This window comes from Ooceraea biroi, chromosome 8 (assembly GCF_003672135.1).
Source record: "Ooceraea biroi isolate clonal line C1 chromosome 8, Obir_v5.4, whole genome shotgun sequence".
NCBI classification, from domain to species: domain Eukaryota; kingdom Metazoa; phylum Arthropoda; class Insecta; order Hymenoptera; family Formicidae; genus Ooceraea; species Ooceraea biroi.
Window position 1 is genome coordinate 12,066,454 of NC_039513.1, and position 26,818 is coordinate 12,093,271.

Consider the following 26,818-nt stretch of genomic DNA (forward strand, 5'->3'; position numbering starts at 1 on the left):
ATGACGGAGCTCGTAATGTGTGAGCTTTACCCCTCGGCCTCGTCGTCAGTCACGTTCCGCAGCAGGTCCTCGTGTTCCCGGTACCTCAGCTGGACTTCCGGGCCGAAGTCCGCGCTGTTCTCCAGCTGGCGCGTCGTCCTCGCGGCGATCGTGCCCATCTCGATGGCCTTGACTTGCTGCTCCAATCGCTGCAGCATGTCGGTGCTCTCGATCGTCGTCGACGTCGAGCGTTGCTGCTGCTGCTGCTGCTTCAAGATCAGATTCAGGCTGAGCGGTCCTTCTGGCTCCGGCGTCTGTTCTCTCTGTTGACCAAGCGAAAGCCTGATCGGCTGGACGATCTTCGACTCATTGAGGCCGCGCAGCTTCTCTTCCAGATTCGTGGATTCCACGCTCGAAGCCTGGCTGAGGGCCTTCCGACCGGAAAGCATGCGTCCATAGATCGGATTCGCGATCGGCAGCGACAGCTCTTTGGCGGGTCTGACGGGACTCAAAGGGCCGCCACCTCTTTTTTCGACCACTTGCAGTCCCTTGTCATCCTCCACCAACTCCCATTGCTTCAGGGCCTCCAAAGGCGCGAGTGATGGCCGCTTCGACGTGCCCGACTGCGGGCTCGTCACTTCCGGTTCGTCGACCGGTCGATTCACCAACTGTCGCGCCGCTCTCTCCGCCGGGGACGGCGTGAAGAATTTGCGCGCGGCTGCTTGTGGCCGTATCATGCTTCTGCTAGGTTGCGTCCGCACGAACGGACTGCTCTCGCGATTGTCCATGGTTGGGACGATGAAATTCTTCTTTCTTTTTTTCTTTCTCAAGTGGGCTCGAAGAGAACGGACTCACTCGCTGGCGTTGTCTCGTCGTCCTCGTCGGTCGTTCTCCTCTTCGTTTTGATCGCCACGCGATGATGAACGTTCTTGCCAGATAAGGTATCGTTCGCCGATAAGCCCTCAACATCGATTCAATGGCCAAATTGATCGACGACGTTGCTCGGGAGGTTTAGTTTCTGTTAGGAAGAAGACGCCAAATGTGTATCTGCTCTCTCTGATCTCTTCTTCCTTCTTCAAGGAAGACGCTGCTGCGACGAGCACGTTTATCACTGAACACGTTTATCGCACATAGAACCCAGAACCCGAAAACGAGTCACAATCCGATTTGCATGTCGATTCCGCTGGATACACCTCGCTGCGATTCACAATCACACGTATAGCAAACAAGCGGCACGTGTACAGGATCTTTTGTAGTGAAACGGGGAAATGAAGCTTTGTTGGAGGATGTTGCGCTGGCTCGTTTTGAAATCGCAACGTTCGCTCGTAGCCAATAAAGCAGACAGATATGCAGGGGAGGCTCGCAATCGCACGGATTATCACGGTTTAGCGCGAGCAGACGATTGCTGCGAGTAAAAACCCGGAGAACAGTGAGCGTGTACCTGTCTGTGTGCGTGAATCAGACATCTACTGCGTAATGGTGCCTTAATAGAGGGAAATTGCCGTTTGACGTTAGATAAAACATGTCCCTAAAAGAAGCAATTTTCGCGAATATCTCGTGAAAGAGTGAATACGGAGGAGAGCTGGATCTTGTTTGCACATTTCAACGAGATTCGTAAAGCGAGCCTGCTTGGCTCGTTTGCTGCTCCAGCTTTACTCGTTTACGAGATATTACGTAAAACGTGTCTCTAACGAGAAGCGGGAATATTTTCTTGAAATTTTCGCGCACTCTGCACACAGAATTTAGACATTAAATTGTTGGGAAAAAATTTCTCGTGTGTATTTCATGTCGGACGCACGCTTATTATGTCAGAGATGAAAAGCGAGGAGGCGTCGATATGTGTGAATAAAAAAATTCAATACGATTTTATTAACGTGACGTGTAGAACCCACGAAAGAGACGGAAGATGCGCCTGTCAACTTGTTATGAAATACGGTCCACTATTTTTATCGAACGAGACGATCGAGGACACGTTGAGATACCGAGTAAAGAGCTACACGTCATAGTATGCGTGTGAGGCTTTAAGACGGTGATAAGGATGCGAGTACTTGTGCAAGCACTGCCTTGATCCGGCTTAACTCGACATCAGTAAAGTGGAAAATATTCCATCGGCGATTAAGACGCACTGATTCTACGAGATCCTGAGATTTCCATAAAAATGTTTCTTTTTCCAAATATTTATAATTCCATATATTTAAATCAAATAAACTCGAAGAACAAATTCTGTCGAATAAAATAATTGACAAGACAGATGAAAGCGAAAGATCTACTGAATTTTCACGTCCCGCAGGCGGCTTTTCTGCTCGTTCTTGTTCGCCTCTCGTTTGTGGAACAGCCGGGCCGGAAATTTGCTCGGTAATCGAATGGAGACCGAGTCTCCAAAAAGGGGTAAACTCGTTCCCTCGACCGGGTTTTGCGACGTTCGATGGAAGGGTGGACGTTTGCCGATAGGAAAATTGAACGGGCTATTTCGAGCGGATCCTCGTCGCCGAGCTCGTGGCGGTTCGGAAGACTCGGCAGGGGAATAGCGGACGGTAAATCGTTACGCTAATCACGTTATCAGCGACGTTAATTGATGCTTTACGGACGATCGTTCGGGCGATTGTCACACGGATCGCGAAGCGACTGTACCAACTTCCAGTGCAAATTCTACAACTTGCACTTCATCCAACTTACGACTGCAAATTGAGGTCGAATGGCATCGCGTTTCAAAGAAATCTCTTTCGCAGGAGGTCCAAAGGCACAATCGCTCCAGGCGGAGTGCAATCATCGCGACCTAAGGTCGTTCCCGTCAGAGATCCAGAGAGCACGAATCTGCCATCGTACGCGTTAATTACCGCATGAATGTCCGATAACAATGCATGCTTCCCATCGTTTCTTCAAGAAACGACCTCGTGGCGACCGTTTCTCTTCCCGCGATTAAAGGGCGATCGGCATCGCGATGTTCTCCAAATGATCCTTGCGCTTAGCTGCACGCGAGAATGCTATCATTAAACAAAATTAAATCTCGCTCGCGTAGTGACTGCGAATGCAGCAGACAAACTCTGACTCTGAATAGCAGAGAAGAGAATTTGAAGAACGCGAATAATTTTCACGAAACAAGGCTGCAGGTTGCTTGGTTCAGCGCGAACTCGTGACCGAGAGAAACGTGGAGTTCGCGAACCGAAAACGCATCGGATGTATCACGTACTCGAGAATCAAGAGTCGCTAACACTCCGTAAAAGGCGTTACGTCAGCACTTCTTGGCAGCCGAGCGACTCGATAAACTCTCTTGGCGAACCGAGTGCGCTGCTGGAATGATCGAGGATGTCATGCACGAGCAATGTTCAACGAGAAACGCGCGGGGAACCAAAAATTGCCTGCGAAATCCGCGCGGCACGCACACGTAAATTTCCGCCGATCGTGGTGCGTTATCAGCGACGTGTCACACGAACAATACACACACACACAGGAAACACACGTACACAAATTTATATATATATATATATACACCTTTCGCGGCACAATCACGGCGAAGTCGCGCCCAAAAAGGACGCACAAGAGAGAGGAAGAGTCGCTTTCTCTCTCTCCCGGCGCGCCCCGTTCTCTTTTCCCTCGCGAAAGAGCGCCGCGATCTCTCCTCGAGGAGGAGAGAGGAAGGATTAAAAAAAAAAGGGAGGAAACGGATAAGCGAAAGGACGAGAAAGGCGATACCGAAAGGTTGTTCGCGGCTGGACGACGGCCGGTTGCGACTGGATCCATTTCTCGAGCGCCGATAAGCGGCCGTGGCCGGTCGTGGCTCGGCTTCGTTACGCTGCTTATCAGTGGCAGATACTGATAAGCGATAGCGCGTACCTCTACCTAACGCCCGGCACCGACGATCGGCCGCGGATCTCGTATCGTAGGGTACGGTAAACGCGCACAGGATTGCTGAGAAACGAGAGGGGCACGGTAAAATATTGTATATCGGGGTACGCACGCGGCGGGGTACCGAGTCGCCCCGTTATTAAAGCCCGATAAAAAGCCGCGCGAGTATATTATTTCCCTGTCGCGGATTTAACGAGAATACGGGATACGGTACGACGGTGAGGCGGTACCGCCGCGCCGTGAGATGTGAGCAATATCGTGAGTGGTTTCCGGATGCCGCGATAATCTTGCCGTAAGATAGCCGGCGAGCATGTCAAGCGAACGAACGAGCGATCATGTGTTTTACATGAATTTGTAAGAACTTTTTGTGACTTTAGATTGATGGACGTAAATCAATGCAACTTATCGATCATCGGAATAAATAATCGGCTGTCAATACTTTTGTCTTTACTTTCGAAATTGGAAGTAGAATCGTGAAATGATTGAGACGAGAAAGCGGATTACCGGGGATAGCGCAGTAATAAAGCGTGTCGATCAGAATAATAAAATAATTAACGATCGAAACTAAACCCGGATGACCCTCGAGAACAGTGATCTCCTCCTCCACCTACCTCGGGCGAAGCGAAGCGGACAAATTTAGCCAGCCCGGTGTTTCCAAACCGTGTCATAAAGCAGTGCTTCGGAAGTGCTTGGACAATCGCCAAGCTTTCCTCTAGGACGTAATGTCAGTGTCAGCGCGTTAAAAGCAAGCAGGCAAGAAAGCGAGTCATTAATCATCATCGGACGACGCGTTGCGCTGACCCGCGCGGACGTACGTGAACTCTGTACGCTGCACCTTAATAAACCCCGCCTCCTTGATCGAAGCTGGCTTCTACGAGCACGAGCCGTGAATGAAAAACAGATAAATAAAAATTCCAACTCATTATGCAAATGGAAAAATCGTCGTCGTCGTGCGTTGCAAATTTGGTATACCGTGCACTTTTGATTGATCCGAGCTCTGATCGATACGCGAACACCATCACGCTACTCTGCGGCCTTCAATCGCATATGCGAAGACGAAAAGAAATGTTGCTCCAAATTTCTTTTTTTCCTTTTCGCCGATGCCACCGGCAATTGATAGATTTGCCCGGCACTGCGGTCTGCGACGCAATAAAAATTCACGGACGTGGACTGGCGTGTCGGAGCATTGTTCGAGGCCCTCGCGTGTTACACGCAATGCAACGCAACGCAACGCGCCACGCCGAGCGCATACCGGCGAAGGACTTGGTTGGAGGGCCGCGGAAAAAGCGACGAAACGACCGGCCTCGTCGAGGGAACGAGGATTTGCGGTCGAGAAAGCAGCGACGTGACGTGGCTGCGAGGTGATCTAAGGACGCTGATCGCGAAACTGGCAAGACGCGATGTAAATTAAAGGTGAAACGTTCCAGGTGCGAAACTACCTCGACCGTACCCTTAATGATCCAGCCCTTCATTGGGAAAAAGGCTTCTCGTCCACTTTAATCCGACGAGAAATCCAGCGCGATGACTAACTTGACCGCGGCAGCGGTGCAAGAGGCCACGGTGAGAGCCACGATGAAGAATCGGATAAGAAGAAGAGGAGCTTCGGATTATTCCTGTGCGACAGCCGAGCGTGAAATAACGCGCGGACATCCGGGTAACGGATGCGTCTACGTCCCGGGAGTGCGTTGGGAGACGAGAAGCCCGCTAAAAGTGGACTCGGGGAATCGACTCGCTGGATTCGTCCGAAGAATGCGCACTTCCTCGAGAGACACCCACGCTCTTTCTTTTTCTCTTCCTCTCTTGAACGCGCGAGTTGCTGTCGCCCGACAATGTCCTTTATGGAGCGAGACGTCGCACCCGACGGGGCGCATCCATCGTAGTGCGGCACGTTGCACTTGGTCGACGTCGGAAAAGCCGGCTGCCGGATGGAGCGTCTTTATTTCCGGCAGAGCGGTTAACGGAGGGACGAAGGGCGCAGGAGACGGCTCTAAAAGCGTCGACAAACACGTTTACGGAAGAGAGAGAGAGAGAAACCAATCTCTGAGCGGGCACTCACGATTTGATCTTGACGACTTGCAAGTCGACAGAAGGGTCTCTTAATTCATAACTGGTTACGCAAACGCATAGCTCGATCCGCCAACGATGCGTTAGCAGGAATATTTTTTTTCTTGAGAAGAGACTTGGGAAGGGCCGCCGATCAATCATCTTGCATCAGCAATCTTGCGTGAATTGCATAAGTCGTTTACATTGAGCGCACATCCGCGTCGGATAAGAAATCCGCCGTGCTGCATTCCGCGATATAATCGAAATGTTACTTGGAGTGAACCAGGAAAAGAAAACTGTCATAGGCACGCGCGCGTTTATATCGCGGCGGATTACGTAAAACCGTATTGGATAATTGCCGCACACCGCAGGGATACCCGGATCGTTGCAGTTGTCGAGTGCCACAGTGTCGTCAATTGATTGCTCGCCGACTTTTTGCTCTCACCCATTGTGCCGCAACAACGGCAGCTCCGAAGATGAGCGAGAAGAAGAGCACGTTTCTAGCACACGCCGGGCACTCTCACGAGAATTCTATTGTCGGGCGTGACAAATACAAAATGCCGCCTGCTCGACCGGGGTAGCGCGGTGTTTTTGTCGGCCAAGGCAGACTAGACGAATGAAGTAAACGAGCGAGTAATTACAGTGTGACAATTGCAGTCTCACGAGAAAAAATCGTCCTGCGTTCGTGCGGAGAGATAAAAAATACATAAATCGGGAAAAGACAGCGGCTTGACTAATTTTTTCTTTGCGTACGAGCTCAGAGGAAACTGAGGTTCTTGAAATGTAGATTGCGACGTCTTATTTGCACACGTAACAATCGATGGAATTTACATGATTAAACAATCTCGTAAATAAATAATATTCCAACGAGGCGGACGTTATCCGGGATTCATCATTACGCGTATTGGTTTGCACAAACGATTTTTCTCTCTGTGAAAAATTTCTCTTCCACGCTCGTTTTTTCCACCTTATTTTCATCAGCCGCGTATCGACGTGCAACGGAAAAACAAACTTCCCTTTGTTCCGCGCTGCGCCAAGCGGAAAACGGACGGACGGGGATTTGAATCGCAGATTGTGCGTTATCTCGCGCTGGAATAATAGCCGTTTAATCAAACTTTCCCCGCCGAATCTGCAATTAAACCTGCCACTGATACACGCCGGGGTCGTCTACGAGCGCGATAAACCCTGAGACCCTTGGACGCCCTCTCTCTCTCTCCCTCATCACTCTCTTGTTCCCAGTAAGTCGATTGCATCTTCCTCAAACTCCATTGCGATTCTTGCTCGGGTCGTGTCGCTCAATGACTAATTCAATGTTCTCGTAATCTCTGCTTCCTTATCGCAGACATCGCTATCGCTTGAAACCCCCAAAAAGCTGCGGGAACATTTTTCTACCTTCCGAAAGAAAGGATATCGTATAGCAGCGCGCATGTTTTTTCATCATTCAGGGAAAACGACTTACGAACTCGACTCGAGATTTGTAATTCAAATCCGCGGAATTCCATCGAAGGAGCTCGTGAGTGATAATTTATGCGAAAAGTGCGTACGAGTTTACGCCGGACTACGCATTAGAAAGATCACTTATCACGCGCTGCTCAGGCGTGTTGTGTTGGTTTATGCACAGATAGCCATGATTAACGTTATAAGCGAGGTTGGTGCAACCGCGCGGCCGGTCACTTCTCGCTTCCGGCGAGACAAAACCATACGATCAGGCGCGCGTTGTTGCATTAACGAGCGATAGTAACGCTCGATTAAGCCCGAGTGGACGTGACAAAAAGGCGTTTTTTCAAAGGTGTTTCGCGTCCGAGAATGCGGTCGCCGTCAGCCCGACGAGAAATCGATCGCTGCTGAATTATGCGCGCGAATCTGCGATTTCCAATTAAGGGTGGTAGCGGGGAGATGAGAAGCTGACTGCCTCCCTCAACAACGAGATGACCATGACGATCCCCAATCATCGCGGTTGCTGTCCAATTATCGTGCGATCGGCTAATTTATGCCCATCGATCGTTCATCGCGCTCGATCGGGTTAGATAACAGCACGCCACGTGATGACAGAAGCGTGATATGAAATGGTATCATTACCTCGATCTTCTCCCTCGGGAAATTTTTCAACCGTGAAAAACTACCAAGTATAATCCAGTTCGACGTTGTGAACTGCGTATTAGGAGCAATGTAAGCTCAGCGATGAGCGATCACGCATCCACGAGTGATGCAATGACAAACTGATCATCTCGAGTTAACAAACTTCGAGAAGAGCCTCAATCTATCAATTTAATGAGATCAGGAGACGAGATCAGCCATCGTTTTGGATCTAGCAGTTGGATCGCATATGCATGTCCTCCGGAAAATCCGGAGCGAAGTTGCTGAATTCCTCATGTAATACCCACGCGATCCAAGTCCACGTCATTTTTCCGGGAAGTCGTTAAACCAGATTAGACGTTGTCCTTCACGAAGAAAAAAAAGCCGAATCACCGTAAGGAGGAAAAATTCATCCGCGAGCGATCATAGGGACACGCGCATAGAGCAGACCCTCGCGAGAGGGTAATGAACAGAGTCTCGTACTAATTACGCTCTCGCGCGAGGTCTTGCGAGGCGCAACCGTGGAATTACACACGGCTGGTTACATAAACCGTTAATTCTTCGCCGCGTGCCCGCGCGCTTCCGTCTCTATCCGCTCCTTTAATTCGCCGTGGTAGTACTCGCGGCACCGTGAAACTCGCGGGTGGCCGGGAAGAAAAATGGCAGGATTGCCCCAGTTGTGTCGTGTGCGAGGCCAGCCAGCCGGCCGGTTCTCGACGAAGTCATTACGGTAAACTAATAACGCGGAACGCGCGTTTTCGGCCACCATGGGATCGCGAATCCGGTTTCTCGCGGTGCGCTTCTTGCATTCTTCGTTCGTTCAATGCGGAGAATGAGGCTTCAAGCCCGGTGCACGTGATGGAAGAAAAAAAATAGACAATGATATGGAGAAGTGGAGACTGGAGAGATCGTTTTCAGGAATGATTCCACGTTGAAGAACTACGCGCGGCGCTAGACGCAGCGGAATCACGTTCCGCTCGGCGCGCGGAATCGTATACGCTTGGCGAAACTCGCGGATCCTCCCGTCGCAGAATTACTATTTGTGCTACTTGCGTCGTTCTCGCAAATGGACAGGCTGTCGCGGGTGAATCGTCGGAAAGAGACCATGTCGGTGATTGTGGGCGCGTGCACGAATAAATGATCCGGCCGTTGCGCGCTACAACGCGCATAAAACGGCGTGATGTAACGCTGCAAAATCGCGCGCGCGCGCGCGCCGTTATCGTGGAATTTGTTTATTCTTCTTGTTAGCTTAATAAGACTCCGAAGAAGAAGCGACGTCGCGCTGCGAGGTCGACGCGCACTGGAGAACGCACGTCCGTTACATCAGCGAGAGTCCGCGCGCTGATGCTAAACCCGATTTCCCGTAAAACGGCTCTACCGAATCGCAAGCGTTGCAAGTGTGATGTTAAAAAGAAAAAAAAGAGATAAAAAAGATCTTACAAGAAGAATTCAATTAAGCGAACGTCGGGAACCGTTAATAATGTTTGGCTATAGTGATCCACTACACGGCGGTTTCGCACGTGGTTAATTAACAGCACGGATTGCTCCGGCATCGTGATTACACAAACTTGTTCCCCCTCAGAAAATCGCGCACGGATGAATCACCTTGCGGAAGCACGTTAGGCAAGAAGCACAGAAATCACTTCGGTGTTACCACCACATCACCGCTTACTGCATGTGAAACGTGTATCACCAGCACTGCGGGGAAACTTCGAAAAAGTTCCGCGATGTCCGCGAGCGATGCGACGTCGAGCTTCTCCGATATTCCGGCCGACTTGCCACTTGCCGCGAATCACATTATCTCCTCGCGCTGATAAAGAATTCGGACGCGCAATCGCGCGCGTGTCTCCGAACGCGCGGGGGCCCGAAGAGGAGGAAGCGAGCGGATGTCGCCGAGGAGGAGGACGAACGCGAAGCGGTCTCGAGCGGCGTGGTACCGCGCGAGTGGCAGGCGCACTCGTGACACACGCGGTGACGCACACGCGCGAGACGTCACTGAGAGAGCGAGAAACGCGGCGCGCGTACTTCTCGGTTCGGCTCGGCTCGGCTCGGCCCGGCTCGGCTGTCTAGTCGCGCGTGAGCGCCGGCTCCCATCCAGTAGTCGGCGGGACGTAGCGAGGAGGAGGAGGAAGTTGCTGACGACGACGACGACGACGACGATGATGCTGACGATGACGACGACGAAGAGCGGCGAACGCCAGAACGCGCGCGGCGACGACAACCGGACTGGTGCGCGCTCCGACTGGCGAAAGCGAGCCACACGAGAGCCAGCTCCGCGCGCGTTGCTAGTGACTCACGAACGAACCAGTCAGCCAGCCAGCCGGCTTAAGCCGGTTGTTCGGAGCGCCTGATATCGTAGGACGAGCTCAAAGTACAAGTGCTGATAGCAGTACCGCGCGCGCTACCAAAGGCGCCCGGCGACTTCTCGCTTGCCAGTCGCGGGAAATGCGTTGCATTGTAGTGAAAATTTGTACTGTCGTTCACTGTTGTACTGTGAAAGATGTATGTTGAAAATGTATAATATGTAAAGTTGTATGTAATAAAATATAATATTTGTAATGACAACTGATGCCTGCCTGGTATGTTCTCTTTCTCTTTCTCTGTTCCATATCTTTTTGTGTGTAAATTATTGTGCATCTCCTGTCGAATCGGACCGACTCCTGTAGAATATGCGAATATGCTGTGAAATTTTAAGCTTTTGCGGATATTTTGCTGGAACGATGATAAGTTAATAGGTAAATCTACATAATGAAATGACATATTTACGTGTTATCAAGTGGAGGATTTCAAGAAGGTCTGGCGAGTCTTTGTCGAGGAGATGTGAATTTAATATTAGTGTAAATGTGTATTAATTACCTCGCATGTATTCTGTGTATCTGTATATTCTGTAGAGATGTGCTTTGCGATTTGTTATGTACACTCAGTATTATTGTCTTCCTCGGTGTTCTTAGAGGACTTGTACTAGAACACAAATAGAGACGTTTGTATTGTACTACTATGTAGGTCCTGTACACGCGCTCTCAATGTATCTCGAATTTCTGGATTTGAAATATTATAATTAAAAGTGTAATCGATATCACGCACACTGATGGACATCCAAATACCTTAAATGGCTTCCGAATCCCGAAAACAAACCATCGGTCAGAGTATTGATGACCATTTTAATTAGAGTACAGATCCGCCAGAGGTGAGGCCGCATGTGCAGATAAAGATCAAAGGCAGCGCGATTCTGACGATACGTCTGCGTTCGCACTTTCGTTCTTACACTCGTGATTCCACGCTTTTCCATAAAAGATAAAACGAGAAGAACCCCAAAAACTCGATCACTTCACGCGCGCTCGATTTTCAGTCGGCATTTCTCGCAGCTGAATGAACGACCTGCAGTGCTCAGGCGTGATGCGTCACACTTCGCGGATAAAATCGAAGCCAGCGCGAGAGGAAAGTTTGCCGATCGAAGATTCGGGTCGGGCTCGTCGGTGAGTAAAATCCTCGCGCGGATCGTCGGATCGCTCGCTAAGCTGACCTTAAGACAGCGAGACCGGCGGAGACTGATCGCTGATCCAAGAGCTGGAGACTCAAGGGGCCCGCTGCTCGATCTTGCCGCATTAGCCCGCGAGTACACCCACAGAAAAGATTTCTGACTTAATGCTATTACTCTTTAATCTATCATAAAATAAGATCGCTATAGCGACAATCATATTTATTATTGAAAAGAGCATATTTTAATCTTGAATAGAAATCGAAAATTTAGATTCAAATAATCTTGGTGCTATCTCATTAATTTTCTCAGAAGGATTTAGATAAAATTTGTAGCAAGTTCAAAATATTCTTGATTTAAGAATATTATGAGATCTAAAAGACATCTTATTCTATTCTTCTAAGAGAATTTGTAGAATCTGCACAAAACGGCCAATATTTATGTGTTGCAATCGAAAATCGGGAAAGTGTTTCTGTTATTTACAATGAATAAGTGCAATACTCTACAAGAAATATTAAAAGATATGGAAATGTCTTATCTCGAATCTATTTCTCAAGTAAGTATATTGTATATACTTACTACATTTCCATATCTTTTAATATTTCTTGTAGAGTATTGCACTTATTCATTGTAAATAACAGAAACACTTTCCCGATTTTCGATTGCAACACATAAATATTGGCCGTTTTGTGCAGATTCTACAAATTCTCTTAGAAGAATAGAATAAGATGTCTTTTAGATCTCATAATATTCTTAAATCAAGAATATTTTGAACTTGCTACAAATTTTTATCTAAATCCTTCTGAGAAAATTAATGAGATAGCACCAAGATTATTTGAATCTAATTTTCGAATTTTCTATTCAAGATTAAAATATGCTTCTTTTCAATAATAATATGATTGTCGCTATAGCGATCTTATTTTATGATAGATTAAAGAGTAATAGCATTAAGTCCAGAAATCTTTTCTGTGGGTGTACTCGCGGGCTAATGCGAGCAAGATCGAGCAGCGGGCCTTGAGTCTCCAGCTCTTGGATCAGCGATCAGTCTCCCGCCGGTCTCGCTGTCTTAAGGTCAGCTTAGCGAGCGATCCGACGATCCGCGCGAGGATTTTACTCACGCGACGAGCCCGACCCCGAATCTTCGATCGGCAAACTTTCCTCTCGCGCTGGCTTTCGATTTTTATCCGCGAAGTGTGACGCATCACGCCTGAGCACTGCAGGTCGTTCATTCAGCTGCGAGAAATGCCGACTGGAAAAATCGAGCGCGCGTGAAGTGATCGAGTTTTTGGGGTTCTTCTCGTTTATCTTTTATGGAAAAGCGTGGAATCACGAGTGTAAGAACGAAAGTGCGAACGCGAGACCGTGATCGGTCAGAATCGCGGCTGCCTTTGATCTTTATCTGCACATGCGGCTCACCTCTGGCGGATCTGTACTCTAATTAAAATGGTCATCAATACTCTGACCGATGGTTTGTTTTCGGGAATTCGGAAGCCATTTAAGGTATTTGGATGTCCATCAGTGTGCGTGATATCGATGTATCACTATATTAATTTTAATTAAATTTAAATCCAGAAATTCGAGATACATTGAGAGCGCGTGTACAGGACCTACATAGTAGTACAATACAAACGTCTCTATTTGTGTTCTAGTACAAGTCCTCTAAGAACACCGAGGAAGACAATAATACCTTGAGTGTACATAACAAATCGCAAAGCACATCTCTACAGAATATACAGAATACACAGAATACATGCGAGGTAATTAATACACATTTACACTAATATTAAATTCACATCTCCTCGACAAAGACTCGCCAGACCTTCTTGAAATCCTCCACTTGATAACACGTAAATATGTCATTTCATTATGTAGATTTACCTATTAACTTATCATCGTTCCAGCAAAATATCCGCAAAAGCTTAAAATTTCACAGCATATTCGCATATTCTACAGGAGTCGGTCCGAATTCGACAGGAGATGCACAATAATTTACACACAAAAAGATATGGAACAGAGAAAGAGAAAGAGAACATACCAGGCAGGCATCAGTTGTCATTACAAATATTATATTTTATTACATACAACTTTACATATTATACATTTTCAACATACATCTTTCACAGTACAACAGTGAACGACAGTACAAATTTTCACTACAATGCAACGCATTTCCGCGACTGGCAAGCGAGAAGTCGCCGGGCGCCTTTGGTAGCGCGCGCGGTACTGCTATCAGCACTTGTACTTTGAGCTCGTCCTACGATATCAGGCGCTCCGAACAACCGGCCTTAAGCCGGCTGGCTGGCTGACTGGTTCGTTCGTGAGTCACTAGCAACGCGCGCGGAGCTGGCTCTCGTGTGGCTCGCTTTCGCCAGTCGGAGCGCGCACCAGTCCGGTTGTCGTCGCCGCGCGCGTTCTGGCGTTCGCCGCTCTTCGTCGTCGTCATCGTCAGCATCATCGTCGTCGTCGTCGTCGTCGTCAGCAACTTCCTCCTCCTCCTCGCTACGTCCCGCCGACTACTGGATGGGAGCCGGCGCTCACGCGCGACTAGACAGCCGAGCCGGGCCGAGCCGAGCCGAGCCGAACGAGAAGTACGCGCGCCGCGTTTCTCGCTCTCTCAGTGACGTCTCGCGCGTGTGCGTCACCGCGTGTGTCACGAGTGCGCCTGCCACTCGCGCGGTACCACGCCGCTCGAGACCGCTTCGCGTTCGTCCTCCTCCTCGGCGACATCCGCTCGCTTCCTCCTCTTCGGGCCCCCGCGCGTTCGGAGACACGCGCGCGATTGCGCGTCCGAATTCTTTATCAGCGCGAGGAGATAATGTGATTCGCGGCAAGTGGCAAGTCGGCCGGAATATCGGAGAAGCTCGACGTCGCATCGCTCGCGGACATCGCGGAACTTTTTCGAAGTTTCCCCGCAGTGCTGGTGATACACGTTTCACATGCAGTAAGCGGTGATGTGGTGGTAACACCGAAGTGATTTCTGTGCTTCTTGCCTAACGTGCTTCCGCAAGGTGATTCATCCGTGCGCGATTTTCTGAGGGGGGAACAAGTTTGTGTAATCACGATGCGGAGCAATCCGTGCTGTTAATTAACCACGTGCGAAACCGCCGTGTAGTGGATCACTATAGCCAAACATTATTAACGGTTCCCGACGTTCGCTTAATTGAATTCTTCTTGTAAGATCTTTTTTTATCTCTTTTTTTTCTTTTTAACATCACACTTGCAACGCTTGCGATTCGGTAGAGCCGTTTTACGGGAAACGGGTTTAGCATCAGCGCGCGGACTCTCGCTGATGTAACGGACGTGCGTTCTCCAGTGCGCGTCGACCTCGCAGCGCGACGTCGCTTCTTCTTCGGAGTCTTATTAAGCTAACAAGAAGAATAAACAAATTCCACGATAACGGCGCGCGCGCGCGCGCGATTTTGCAGCGTTACATCACGCCGTTTTATGCGCGTTGTAGCGCGCAACGGCCGGATCATTTATTCGTGCACGCGCCCACAATCACCGACATGGTCTCTTTCCGACGATTCACCCGCGACAGCCTGTCCATTTGCGAGAACGACGCAAGTAGCACAAATAGTAATTCTGCGACGGGAGGATCCGCGAGTTTCGCCAAGCGTATACGATTCCGCGCGCCGAGCGGAACGTGATTCCGCTGCGTCTAGCGCCGCGCGTAGTTCTTCAACGTGGAATCATTCCTGAAAACGATCTCTCCAGTCTCCACTTCTCCATATATTGTCTATTTTTTTTCTTCCATCACGTGCACCGGGCTTGAAGCCTCATTCTCCGCATTGAACGAACGAAGAATGCAAGAAGCGCACCGCGAGAAACCGGATTCGCGATCCCATGGTGGCCGAAAACGCGCGTTCCGCGTTATTAGTTTACCGTAATGACTTCGTCGAGAACCGGCCGGCTGGCTGGCCTCGCACACGACACAACTGGGGCAATCCTGCATTTTTCTTCCCGGCCACCCGCGAGTTTCACGGTGCCGCGAGTACTACCACGGCGAATTAAAGGAGCGGATAGAGACGGAAGCGCGCGGGCACGCGAAGAATTAACGGTTTATGTAACCAGCCGTGTGTAATTCCACGGTTGCGCCTCGCAAGACCTCGCGCGAGAGCGTAATTAGTACGAGACTCTGTTCATTACCCTCTCGCGAGGGTCTGCTCTATGCGCGTGTCCCTATGATCGCTCGCGGATGAATTTTTCCTCCTTACGGTGATTCGGCTTTTTTTTCTTCGTGAAGGACAACGTCTAATCTGGTTTAACGACTTCCCGGAAAAATGACGTGGACTTGGATCGCGTGGGTATTACATGAGGAATTCAGCAACTTCGCTCCGGATTTTCCGGAGGACATGCATATGCGATCCAACTGCTAGATCCAAAACGATGGCTGATCTCGTCTCCTGATCTCATTAAATTGATAGATTGAGGCTCTTCTCGAAGTTTGTTAACTCGAGATGATCAGTTTGTCATTGCATCACTCGTGGATGCGTGATCGCTCATCGCTGAGCTTACATTGCTCCTAATACGCAGTTCACAACGTCGAACTGGATTATACTTGGTAGTTTTTCACGGTTTGAAAAATTTCCCGAGGGAGAAGATCGAGGTAATGATACCATTTCATATCACGCTTCTGTCATCACGTGGCGTGCTGTTATCTAACCCGATCGAGCGCGATGAACGATCGATGGGCATAAATTAGCCGATCGCACGATAATTGGACAGCAACCGCGATGATTGGGGATCGTCATGGTCATCTCGTTGTTGAGGGAGGCAGTCAGCTTCTCATCTCCCCGCTACCACCCTTAATTGGAAATCGCAGATTCGCGCGCATAATTCAGCAGCGATCGATTTCTCGTCGGGCTGACGGCGACCGCATTCTCGGACGCGAAACACCTTTGAAAAAACGCCTTTTTGTCACGTCCACTCGGGCTTAATCGAGCGTTACTATCGCTCGTTAATGCAACAACGCGCGCCTGATCGTATGGTTTTGTCTCGCCGGAAGCGAGAAGTGACCGGCCGCGCGGTTGCACCAACCTCGCTTATAACGTTAATCATGGCTATCTGTGCATAAACCAACACAACACGCTGAGCAGCGCGTGATAAGTGATCTTTCTAATGCGTAGTCCGGCGTAAACTCGTACGCACTTTTCGCATAAATTATCACTCACGAGCTCCTTCGATGGAATTCCGCGGATTTGAATTACAAATCTCGAGTCGAGTTCGTAAGTCGTTTTCCCTGAATGATGAAAAAACATGCGCGCTGCTATACGATATCCTTTCTTTCGGAAGGTAGAAAAATGTTCCCGCAGCTTTTTGGGGGTTTCAAGCGATAGCGATGTCTGCGATAAGGAAGCAGAGATTACGAGAACATTGAATTAGTCATTGAGCGACACGACCCGAGCAAGAATCGCAATGGAGTTTGAGGAAGATGCAATCGACTTACTGGGAACAAGAGAGTGATGAGGGAGAGAGAGAGAGGGCGTCCAAGGGTCTCAGGGTTTATCGCGCTCGTAGACGACCCCGGCGTGTATCAGTGGCAGGTTTAATTGCAGATTCGGCGGGGAAGTTTGATTAAACGGCTATTATTCCAGCGCGAGATAACGCACAATCTGCGATTCAAATCCCCGTCCGTCCGTTTTCCGCTTGGCGCAGCGCGGAACAAAGGGAAGTTTGTTTTTTCCGTTGCACGTCGATACGCGGCTGATGAAAATAAGGTGGAAAAACGAGCGTGGAAGAGAAATTTTTCACAGAGAGAAAAATCGTTTGTGCAAACAATTGCAATAACCAGTAGAATGTACATCAAACTGTATATCGATCCAGTGAGATCAGATTCTGCAACTAGACGGAGCGAGAGGACGCATTACGCTGCATAATTATCTGAATAGACTTTGATTGACATGTACGCTCATTATCTAAGTTTGATGCTGCACTATGATAAAATGATATTTCATATACCCGCAGAGGCTATCGTATCAGCATTCTGCTTACAATCAAAAGAGTACCGACTATGTTGTAGGCGCTCCTGTCCAAGCGGTATCTCTTTTTCTTTCTCTTCCGTTCTCTTATTTCCCCTCTTTTCTTTCTCTCTCATGAATTTTACTCGATGATGCAGAGTCGAAATTCCGCAGATAAATCACGCCGCGTGAAACTCTTTGCAGAGATGTGAAACTTCGTTTACGATTACGCGCAGCGGAAAAGGTCGCGGGAGGAGCCGAGGCATCTCCGAGGGATCTCACGCGATTCTCTGCACCGATATCGCCGATCCGTATCGGGGCGTGATTGGTTCCCACCCCGGATTCGATTATCCCGAATGAAAGTGATTGATCGTCGCTGTTGCGGCTGCGGAAAAGAAAACCGTCGCGAAAAAGCTCATTCTCCAGCGCCGGGCTTTTTCACGGGCGGCGCCCGTACGACCAGATTGATCCAGAGTGATCCGACAAAAGTCCTCATTCGCGGTCGGTGATTTCGTGATCCCTCGTGGGATCCTTTTCCCCGTGACGATGATCTTTAATGGTGGCGAACATTTATGCAATTATTTCCAAATTTTTTTAATTGTCGCGGAACATTGCAGGAGCGACGATCAAGTGGGACCACGTTCTGTAATAAATCGTGACACCATGCTCGTTAGCTGGATGTCTCCCTGCTTTAGTTGGGTCCCCGGCTTCGATTTATGGCACTTTTACCAAGTAGACCGCGCTGCAAACGTAGAAACGAGGTTACGCGCTATTACGATATACCTGTATATCCCGGCCGTATTAACTCTCTGGTGGTGTACGGTTTCTAGATCTCCTTACCTTACACGGCCCCTCACAGTTTTTCTACAGGCCGATCCCGTCGGAGATTGGAACGAGAGAGGCTCGTACGACGTTAACGCTTATCTGCGCATCCCCGCCGAGCGAATCATTTAATAAAGAGATCGAGTTCAACAATTGGGAGAACGGATTTGACGAGGCAAGAAATACGCGCGAGAAAACAGACCGAGTCTGTGATCGAAACTTTTTATGTGTATCTTATCGATCTCTATTCTCATATGATACAATTTTACGCATTTAGGTTTTATCGGACCCGCCGTGTGTCGCTTGTGGACACCTCGTGACGTAACGTGCTCGTATCAATACGTAAAACACACCATCGTTGAAGGATAGACGCCGTTGACAGAGGAAATGCAGGTTTTCTGTCGCGCCTTAAAAAAGCGATGTCAAGCTGCGCGGAAAAACCAGTGCTTTGTGCTCCAATTATCCGGCCTTAGTACACGCGGGACCTCGATAAAAGGCACTTGCAGAAGCAGGAAACCTGGCTTCGAACCTTCGTTGCCGCGATATGCCGCGAGGCGTTCCAAAATTTTAATTTGTTCTCAAAAAATCCTAACGATCCTCGTGATCATCCACAACAATATGCGGCACATTATTTTCAAACGTAACGAAAGAAACTGTTTTCATCTGAAAAAGTAAAGTTTATATCAAACGAATATCAAAACAGCAAAAGTCATATCTTGCGGAAAAATCAGTTAATCCCTTGAAACAAAATTATTATGTACGATGCTCTTCTTGGTTTTTCATTAATCTTCTGTTGATTTTCGTGAGGTCATCCACAACAGACCGGCTATCTTTTGCAAAACAAGTGATAGAAGTGATCTATCCGCGATACCTTACGAAGGAAGACGATAATATTCGTAACAGATATTTATCGTAAAATGGAGATTATTAGTTGCGAGATCTCGTGCCGAGACAAGAAATGCGCGCGTTTGCTAATTGCAAGGGCGCATATCAAGGATGATCCACATGCGGAGGAAGAATAAAAAACGGAGATGGCCGAAATCCTGTAACGTTCTGCGTGGGGCAGTTTACAGTTACTGGCCGTCACGTCTTCTGATCTTCGCATCCGTGTTTGGTCCACAAAAAGGCCGAAGAGAGAGAACGTTACTTCTTTATCTTCGTACTTTTTTGAGCGTAACGAATCGTTTTGAAAGAGATTCGTTTGGTGCCAGCGAATAGTTACACTTGCTTGCGTCTTGAATCCTAAAACGATTCGTCCGTCCATGATGTTACACCGCCGACGAAGCTTCTGTGAGTCGGGTTACTAGCAGCGACAACGTTACCTTACCAGACAGATCTATTATAAATGCTAATATTCTATGCAAAAGAGCGATCCCCTTTTTAAACTCGTTTTGAAGTCAAACATCCCTTCCGAATCGAGACGATGTCTGATTTTCGAAGCTAAATCCAGCCTGCTCTTCTATTTCTCTCTTCCAACGTCGACATTTTATAATTTTATACAGCAGCTCTCCATCCATTTCAGGAGTTATCGCATAATTTCATCCGAAGCTATATCCTCTGAATATCTCGGAATAATAATTTCGGGATTGAAGAAGGGACAAAAGAATCGAACGAATGCGGGAAGGCACGCGATAAAGCCACGCAACCGCTGCAACGGATGACGGCAACGAGCGATCTCGTAATTTCGGGCATCATCCCTTTATCCTCGCTTCTATAATCCATCAACGGGCCAATCCATCCGCCGATACGTTCCGGCAAGGAGCACGAGGCCGCGAATCGCGCGCGCGACCGCGGTTACACCCTCAGAAAGGATTTCTGATAACGGACGAAAAATATTTTTCTTGACTATTGAATCGTTTACAGTATAAAAAAATATGAAAATAAAAACAATTTTTAATTTAAATCAGTAATTTCTATTCTTCTCTCTCGAATAAATAAGGATGTCTTACTGGTCTTGAGACAGAGTAACATATACAAATTATGCCTAATATTCTTGTATGTTAGAATAATTTTGATATTAGCGCCACTTTATAGTAGGCCTTTGTCGATGTCGACGCATCAGTTTTCTCACATCGCTCGGTTCGACCGCGCGCTCTTGCGTCTATTCGGATAAAAACGCAATAATAATGTGTCTGCAATCGAAAAATCTGGGAAAGTGTTTCTGTTATTTAACAATGAAAGTGGCAATACTCTACAGAAATATTAAAAGATATGGAAATGTAGTAAGTATAGTACATAATACTTACTTGAGAAAAAGATTCGAGATAAACATTCCATATCTTTTTAATATATCTTGTAGAGTATTGCACTTATTCATTGTAAATAAACAGAAACACTTTCCCGATTTTCGAGTTGCCAACACAGTAAATTTGTGCCGTTTTGTGCAGATTCATACCAATTCTCTTAGAAGAAAGAATAAGATGTTTTTAGATTCTATATTCTTAAATCAAGAATATTTGAACTTGCTCAAATTTTTATCTAAATCCTTGGAGAAATTGAATGAGATAAGCACCAAGATATTTGAATCTAAATTTCATTTCTATCAAGATAAAAATTGGCTTCTTTTCAATTATAAATATGATGTCGCTTATAGCGTCTTTATTTTGATAGATTAAAGAGAAACTAATTAGCATTAAGTCAGAAAGTCTTTTTCTGTGGGTGTACTCGCGCTAATGGAGCAAAGTCGAGCGCGGGGCCCCTGAGTCTCCAGCTTTTGGATCAGCGATCAGTCTTCACGCGGCTCGCTGCTTAAGGTCAGCTTAGCGAGGATCCGGATCCGCGCGAGGATTACTCACCGACCGAGGCCGACCCCGAATCTTCGATCGGCAAACTTCCCTCTCGCGCGGCTTCGATTTATCCGCGAAGTGTGACGCATCACGCCTGAGCACTGCAGGTCGTTCATTCAGCTGCGAGAAATGCCGACTGGAAAAATCGAGCGCGCGTGAAGTGATCGAGTTTTTGGGTTCTTCTCGTTTATCTTTTATGGAAAAGCGTGGAATCACGAGTGTAAGAACGAAAGTGCGAACGCGAGACCGTGATCGGTCAGAATCGCGGCTGCCTTTGATCTTTATCTGCACATGCGCCTCACCTCTGGGCGGATCTGTACTCTAATTAAAATGGTCATCAATACTCGACGATGGTTGTTTCGGGAATTCGGAAGCCATTTAAAGGTATTTTGGTGATGACCATCAGTGTGCGTGATATCGATGTACACTTTTAATTATAATATTCAAATCCAGAAATTCGAGATACATGAGAGCGCGTGTACAGGATACATAGTAGTACAATACAAAACGTCTCTATTTGTGTTCTAGTACAAAGTCTCTTAAGAACACCGAGGGAAGACAATAATACCTTGAGTGTACAAACAAATCGCAAAGCAATCTCTACAGAATATACAGAATACACAGAATACATGCGAGGTAATAATACACATTTACACTAATATTAAATTCACATCTCCTCGACAAAGACTCGCCAGACCTCTTTGAAATCCTCCACTTGATAACACGTAAAATATGTCATTTCATTATGTAAGATTACCTATTAACTTATCATCGTTCCAGCAAAATATCCGCAAAAGCTTAAAATCACAGCATATTCGCATATTCTACAGGAGTCGGTCCGAATTCGAAGGAGATGCACAATAATTTACACACAAAAGATATGGAACAGAGAAAGAGAAAAGAGAACATACCAGGCAGGCATCAGTTGTCATTACAAATATTATATTTATTACATACAACTTTACATATTATACATTTTCAACATACATCTTTCACAGTACAACAGTGAACGACAGTACAAATTTTCACTACAATGCAAACGCATTTCCCGCGACTGGCAGCGAGAAGTGGCCGGGCGCCTTTGGTAGCGCGGCGCGGTACTGCTATCAGCACTTGTACTTTGAGCTCGTCCTACGATATCAGCGCTCCGAACAACCGGCCTTAAGCCGGCTGGCTGCTGACTGGTTCGTTCGTGAGTCACTTAGCAACGCGCGCGGAGCTGGCTCTCGTGTGGCTCGCTTTCGCCAGTCGGAGCGCGCACCAGTCCGGTTGTTCGTCGCCGCGCGCGTTCTGGCGTTCGCCGCTCTTTCGTCGTCGTCATCGTTAAGCATCATCGTCGTCGTCCGTCGTCGTCGTCAGCAACTTCCTCCTCCTGTCTCGCTACGTCCCGCCGACTACTGGATGGGAGCCGGCGCTCACGCGCGACTTAGACAGCCGAGCCGGCCGAGCCGAGCCGAGCGAACCGAGAAGTACGCGCGCCGCGTTTCTCGCTCTCTCAGTGACGTCTCGCGCGTGTGCGTCACCGCGTGTGTCACGAGTGCGCCTGCCACTCGCGCCGGTACCACGCCGCTCGAGACCGCTTCGCGTTCGTCCTCCTCCTCGGCGACATCCGCTCGCTTCTCCTCTTCGGGCCCCCGCGCGTTCGGAGACACGCGCCGATTGCGGCGTCCGAATTCTTTATCAGCGCGAGAGATAAGTGATTCGCGGCAAGTGGCAAGTCGGCCGGAATATCGGGAAGCTCGACGTCGCCATCGCTCGCCGGACATCGCGGAACTTTTTCGAAGTTTCCCCGCAGTGCTGGTGATACACGTTTCACATGCAGTAAGCGGTGATGTGTGGTAACACGAAGTGATTTCTGTGCTTCTTGCCTAACGTGCTTCCGCAAGTGATTCATCCGTGCGCGATTTTCTGGGGGGAACAAGTATTGTGTAATCACGATGCCGCGAGCAATCCGTGCTGTTAATTAACCACGTGCGAAACCGCCGTGTAGTGGATCACTATAGCCAAACATATTAACGGTCCCGCGTTCGCTTAATTGAATTCTTCTTGTAAGATCTTTTTTTATCTCTTTTTTTTCGTTTTTAACATCACACTGCAACGCTTGCGATCGTGAGAGCCGTTTTACGGGAAATTCGGGTTTAGCATCAGCGCGCGGACTCTCGCTGATGTAACTGGACGTGCGTTCTCCAGTGCGCGTCGACCTCGCAGCGCGACGTCGCTTCTTCTTCGGAGTCTTATTAAGCTAACAAGAAGAATATAACAAATTCCACGATAACGGCGCGCGCGCGCCGCGCGATTTTGCAGCGTTACATCACGCCGTTTTATGCGCGTTGTAGCGCGCAACGGCGGATCATTTATTCGTGCACGCGCCCACAATCACCGACATGGTCTCTTTCCGACGATCACCCGCGACAGCCTTCCATTTGCGAGAACGACGCAAGTAGCACAAATAGTAATTCTGCGACGGGAGGATGCGCGAGTGTTCGCCAAGCGTATACGATTCCGCGCGCCGAGCGGAACGTGATTCCGCTGCGTCTAGCGCCGCGCGTAGTTTCTTCAACAGTGGAATCATTCCTGAAAACGATCTCTCCAGTCTCCATTCTCCATATCATTGTCTATTTTTTTTCTTCCATCACGTGCACCGGGCTTGAAGCCTCATTCTCCGCATGAACGAACGAAGAATGCAAGAAGCGCACCGCGAGAAAACCGGGATTCGCGATCCCATGGTGGCCGAAAACGCGCGTTCGCGTTATTAGTTTACCGTAATGACTTCGTCGAGAACCGCCGGCTGGCTGGCCTCGCACACGACACAACTGGGGCAATCCTGCCATTTTCTTCCCGGCCACCCGCGAGTTTCACGGTGCCGCGAGTACTACCGGCGAATTAAAGGAGCGGATAGAGACGGAAGCGCGCGGGCACGCGGCGAAGAATTAACGGTTATGTATACCAGCCGTGTGAATTCCACGGTTGCGCTCGCAAGACCTCGCGCGAGAGCGTAATTTAGTACGAGGACTCGCTTCATTACCTCTCGCGAGGGTCTGCTCTATGCGCGTGTCCCTATGATCGCTCGCGGATGAATTTTTCCTCCTTACGGTGATTCGGCTTTTTTTTCTTCGTGAAGGAAACGCTAATCTGGTTTAACGACTTCCCGGAAAAATGACGTGGACTTGGATCGCGGGGTATTACATGAGGAATTCAGCAACTTCGCTCCGGATTTTCCGGAGGACATGCATATGCGATCCAACTGCTAGATCAAAACGATGGCTGATCTCGTCTCCTGATCTCATTAAATTGATAGATTGAGGCTCTTCTCGAAGTTTGTTAACTCGAGATGATCAGTTGTCATTGCATCACTCGTGGATGCGTGATCGCTCATCGCTGAGCGTTACATTGCTCTAAATACGCAGTTCACAACGTCGAACTGGATTATACTTGGTAAGTTTTTCACGGTTGAAAAATTTCCCGAGGAGAAGATCGAGTAATGATACCATTTCATATCACGCTTCTGTCATCACGTGGCGTGCTGTTATCTAACCGATCGAGCGCGATGAACGATCGATGGGCATAAATTAGCCGATCGCACGATAATTGGACAGCAACCGCGATGATTGGGGATCGTCGATGGTCATCTCGTTGTTGAGGGAGGCAGTCAGCTTCTCATCTCCCCGCTACCACCCTTAATTGGAAATCGCAGATTCGCGCGCATAATTCAGCAGCGATCGATTTCCGTCGGGCTTGACGGCGACCGCATTCTCGGACGCGAAACACCTTGAAAAAACGCCTTTTTGTCACGTCCATCGGGCTTAATCGAGCGTTACTATCGCTCGTTAATGCAACAACGCGCGCCTGATCGTATGGTTTTGTCTCGCCGGGAAGCGAGAATTGACGGCCGCGCGGTGCACCAACCTCGCTTATAACGTTAATCAATGGCTATCTGTGCATAAACCAACACAACACGCCTGAGCAGCGCGTGATAAGTGATCTTTCTAATGCGTAGTCGGCGGTAAACTCGTACGCACTTTTTCGCATAAATTATCACTCACGAGCTCCTTCGATGGAATTCGCGGATTTGAATTACAAATCTCGAGTCGAGTTTCGTAAGTCGTTTTCCCTGAATGATGAAAAACATGCGCGCTGCTATACGATATCCTTCTTTCGGAAGGTAGAAAAATGTTCCGCAGCTTTTTGGGGTTTCAGCGATAGCGATGGTCTGCGATAAGGAAGCAGAGATTACGAGAACATTGAATTGTCATTGAGCGACACGACCCGAGCAAGAATCGCAATGGAGTTTGAGGAAGATGCATCGACTTACTGGGAACAAGAGAGTGATGAGGAGAGAGAGAGAGGGCGTCCAAGGGTCCAGGGTTTTCGCGCTCGTAGACGACCCCGGCGTGTATCAGTGGCAGGTTTAATTGCAATTCGGCGGGGAAAGTTGATTAAACGGCTATTATCCAGCGCGAGATAACGCGACAAATCTGCGATTCAAATCCCCGTCCGTCCGTTTTCCGCTTGCGCAGCGCGGAACAAAGGGAAGTTTGTTTTCCGTTGCACGTCGAGACGCGGCTGATGAAATAAGGTGGAAAAACGAGCGTGGAAGAAAATTTTCAAGAGAGAAAAATCGTTTGTGCAAACCAATACGCGTAAAGATGAATCCCCGGAAAATCAATGCGTCCGCCTTCGTATGGAATATTATTTATTTTACGAGATTGTTTAATTGACATGTAAATTCCATCGAATTGTTACGTGTGCACTAAGACGTCTGCAATCTACAGTTTCAGGAACCTCAGTTTCTCTGAGCTCGTACCGCAAAGAAAAAATTAGTCAAGCCGCGTCTTTTCCGATTTATGTATTTTTATCTCTCCGCACGAACGAGGACGATTTTTTCTTCCGTGGACTGCAATATGGTGTCACACCGTAATATCGCCGTTTACTTCATTCGTCAGTCTGCCTTGCCGACAAAAACACCGCGTACCCCGGTCGAGCAGGCGGCATTTTGTATTTGGTTGGCGCGGGTCGGTTTGGGCTGTGTGGTGTGGGGTTGGGGGGGGGTGGTGGTTTTCCTTAGCTTTTCGTGGTGTTCCGGGTGTCTCTCGTGCGTGGGTGGTCGTTTTGGGGGTGGGGGGTGGGGTTTGGTCGGGGGGTAGTTGTTGGATTGTGGGGGTGGGTCGGGGTGGGTTTTTAGTTGGGTGGAGGTCGAGGGTGCGGGGTGGGATGGGTGAGGGATGTGTGGGGGGTTTTGGGGGGGGTGGGGTGTGGTGGTTGGGTGTCGGTCAGATGTCTTGTGTTTTGGTGTTGTTGTGTTGTGGTTTTCTGGGTGTTTGTGGGGTGCACGCCCGCAATAGAATTTCGTGAGAGTAGCCGGCCGGATGTGCTAGAAACGTGCTCTCTTCCCTCGCTCATCTTCGGGAGCTGCCCGTTGTTGCGGCACAATGGGTGAGAGCCAAAACACTCGAGCAATCAATATGACGACACTTGGCACTCGACAACTGCAACGATCCGGATCCTGCGGGTTTTGTCGGCCAAGAGACTGACGAATGAATAAACCGAGCCGAGTAATTACGTGTGACAATTGCCCAGTCCACGAGAAAAAATCGTCCTGCGTTTCGTGCGGAGAGATAAAAAATACTTAAATCGGGAAAAAGACAGCGGCTTGACTAATTTTTTCTTGCGTACGAGCTCAGAGGAAAACTGAGTTCTTGAAATGTAGATTGACGTCGTATTTGCACACGTAACAATCGATGGGAATTACATTGATTAAACAATCTCCGTAAAATAAATAATATTCCAACGAAGGCGGGAACGTATCCGGGATGTATTTCATACGCGTATTG

The 26,818-nt window shown here is 48.5% G+C and overlaps 1 protein-coding gene across 19 annotated transcripts in view; it reads right to left on the bottom strand.

Moving 5' to 3' along the window:
• LOC105276358 (serine/threonine-protein kinase MARK2) overlaps positions 1–26,818 on the bottom strand; it is a 103,351-nt gene that overhangs the window by 26,963 nt on the left and 49,570 nt on the right. For 3 of the 19 annotated variants that reach the window (XM_026971784.1, XM_011333892.3, XM_011333894.3), the window contains exon 1: positions 31–9,358. The exons of 2 other annotated variants lie outside the window; for them this stretch is intronic. In XM_026971784.1, coding sequence (XP_026827585.1) covers positions 31–767 — 737 coding nt within the window. In that variant the 5' untranslated portion in view covers positions 768–9,358. Of the gene's footprint in view, positions 1–30; positions 9,363–9,549; positions 10,241–26,818 lie in introns of those variants that run through there. 14 more of the 19 variants (XM_011333895.3, XM_011333896.3, XM_011333897.3 and 11 more) reach the window with 10 other exon arrangements.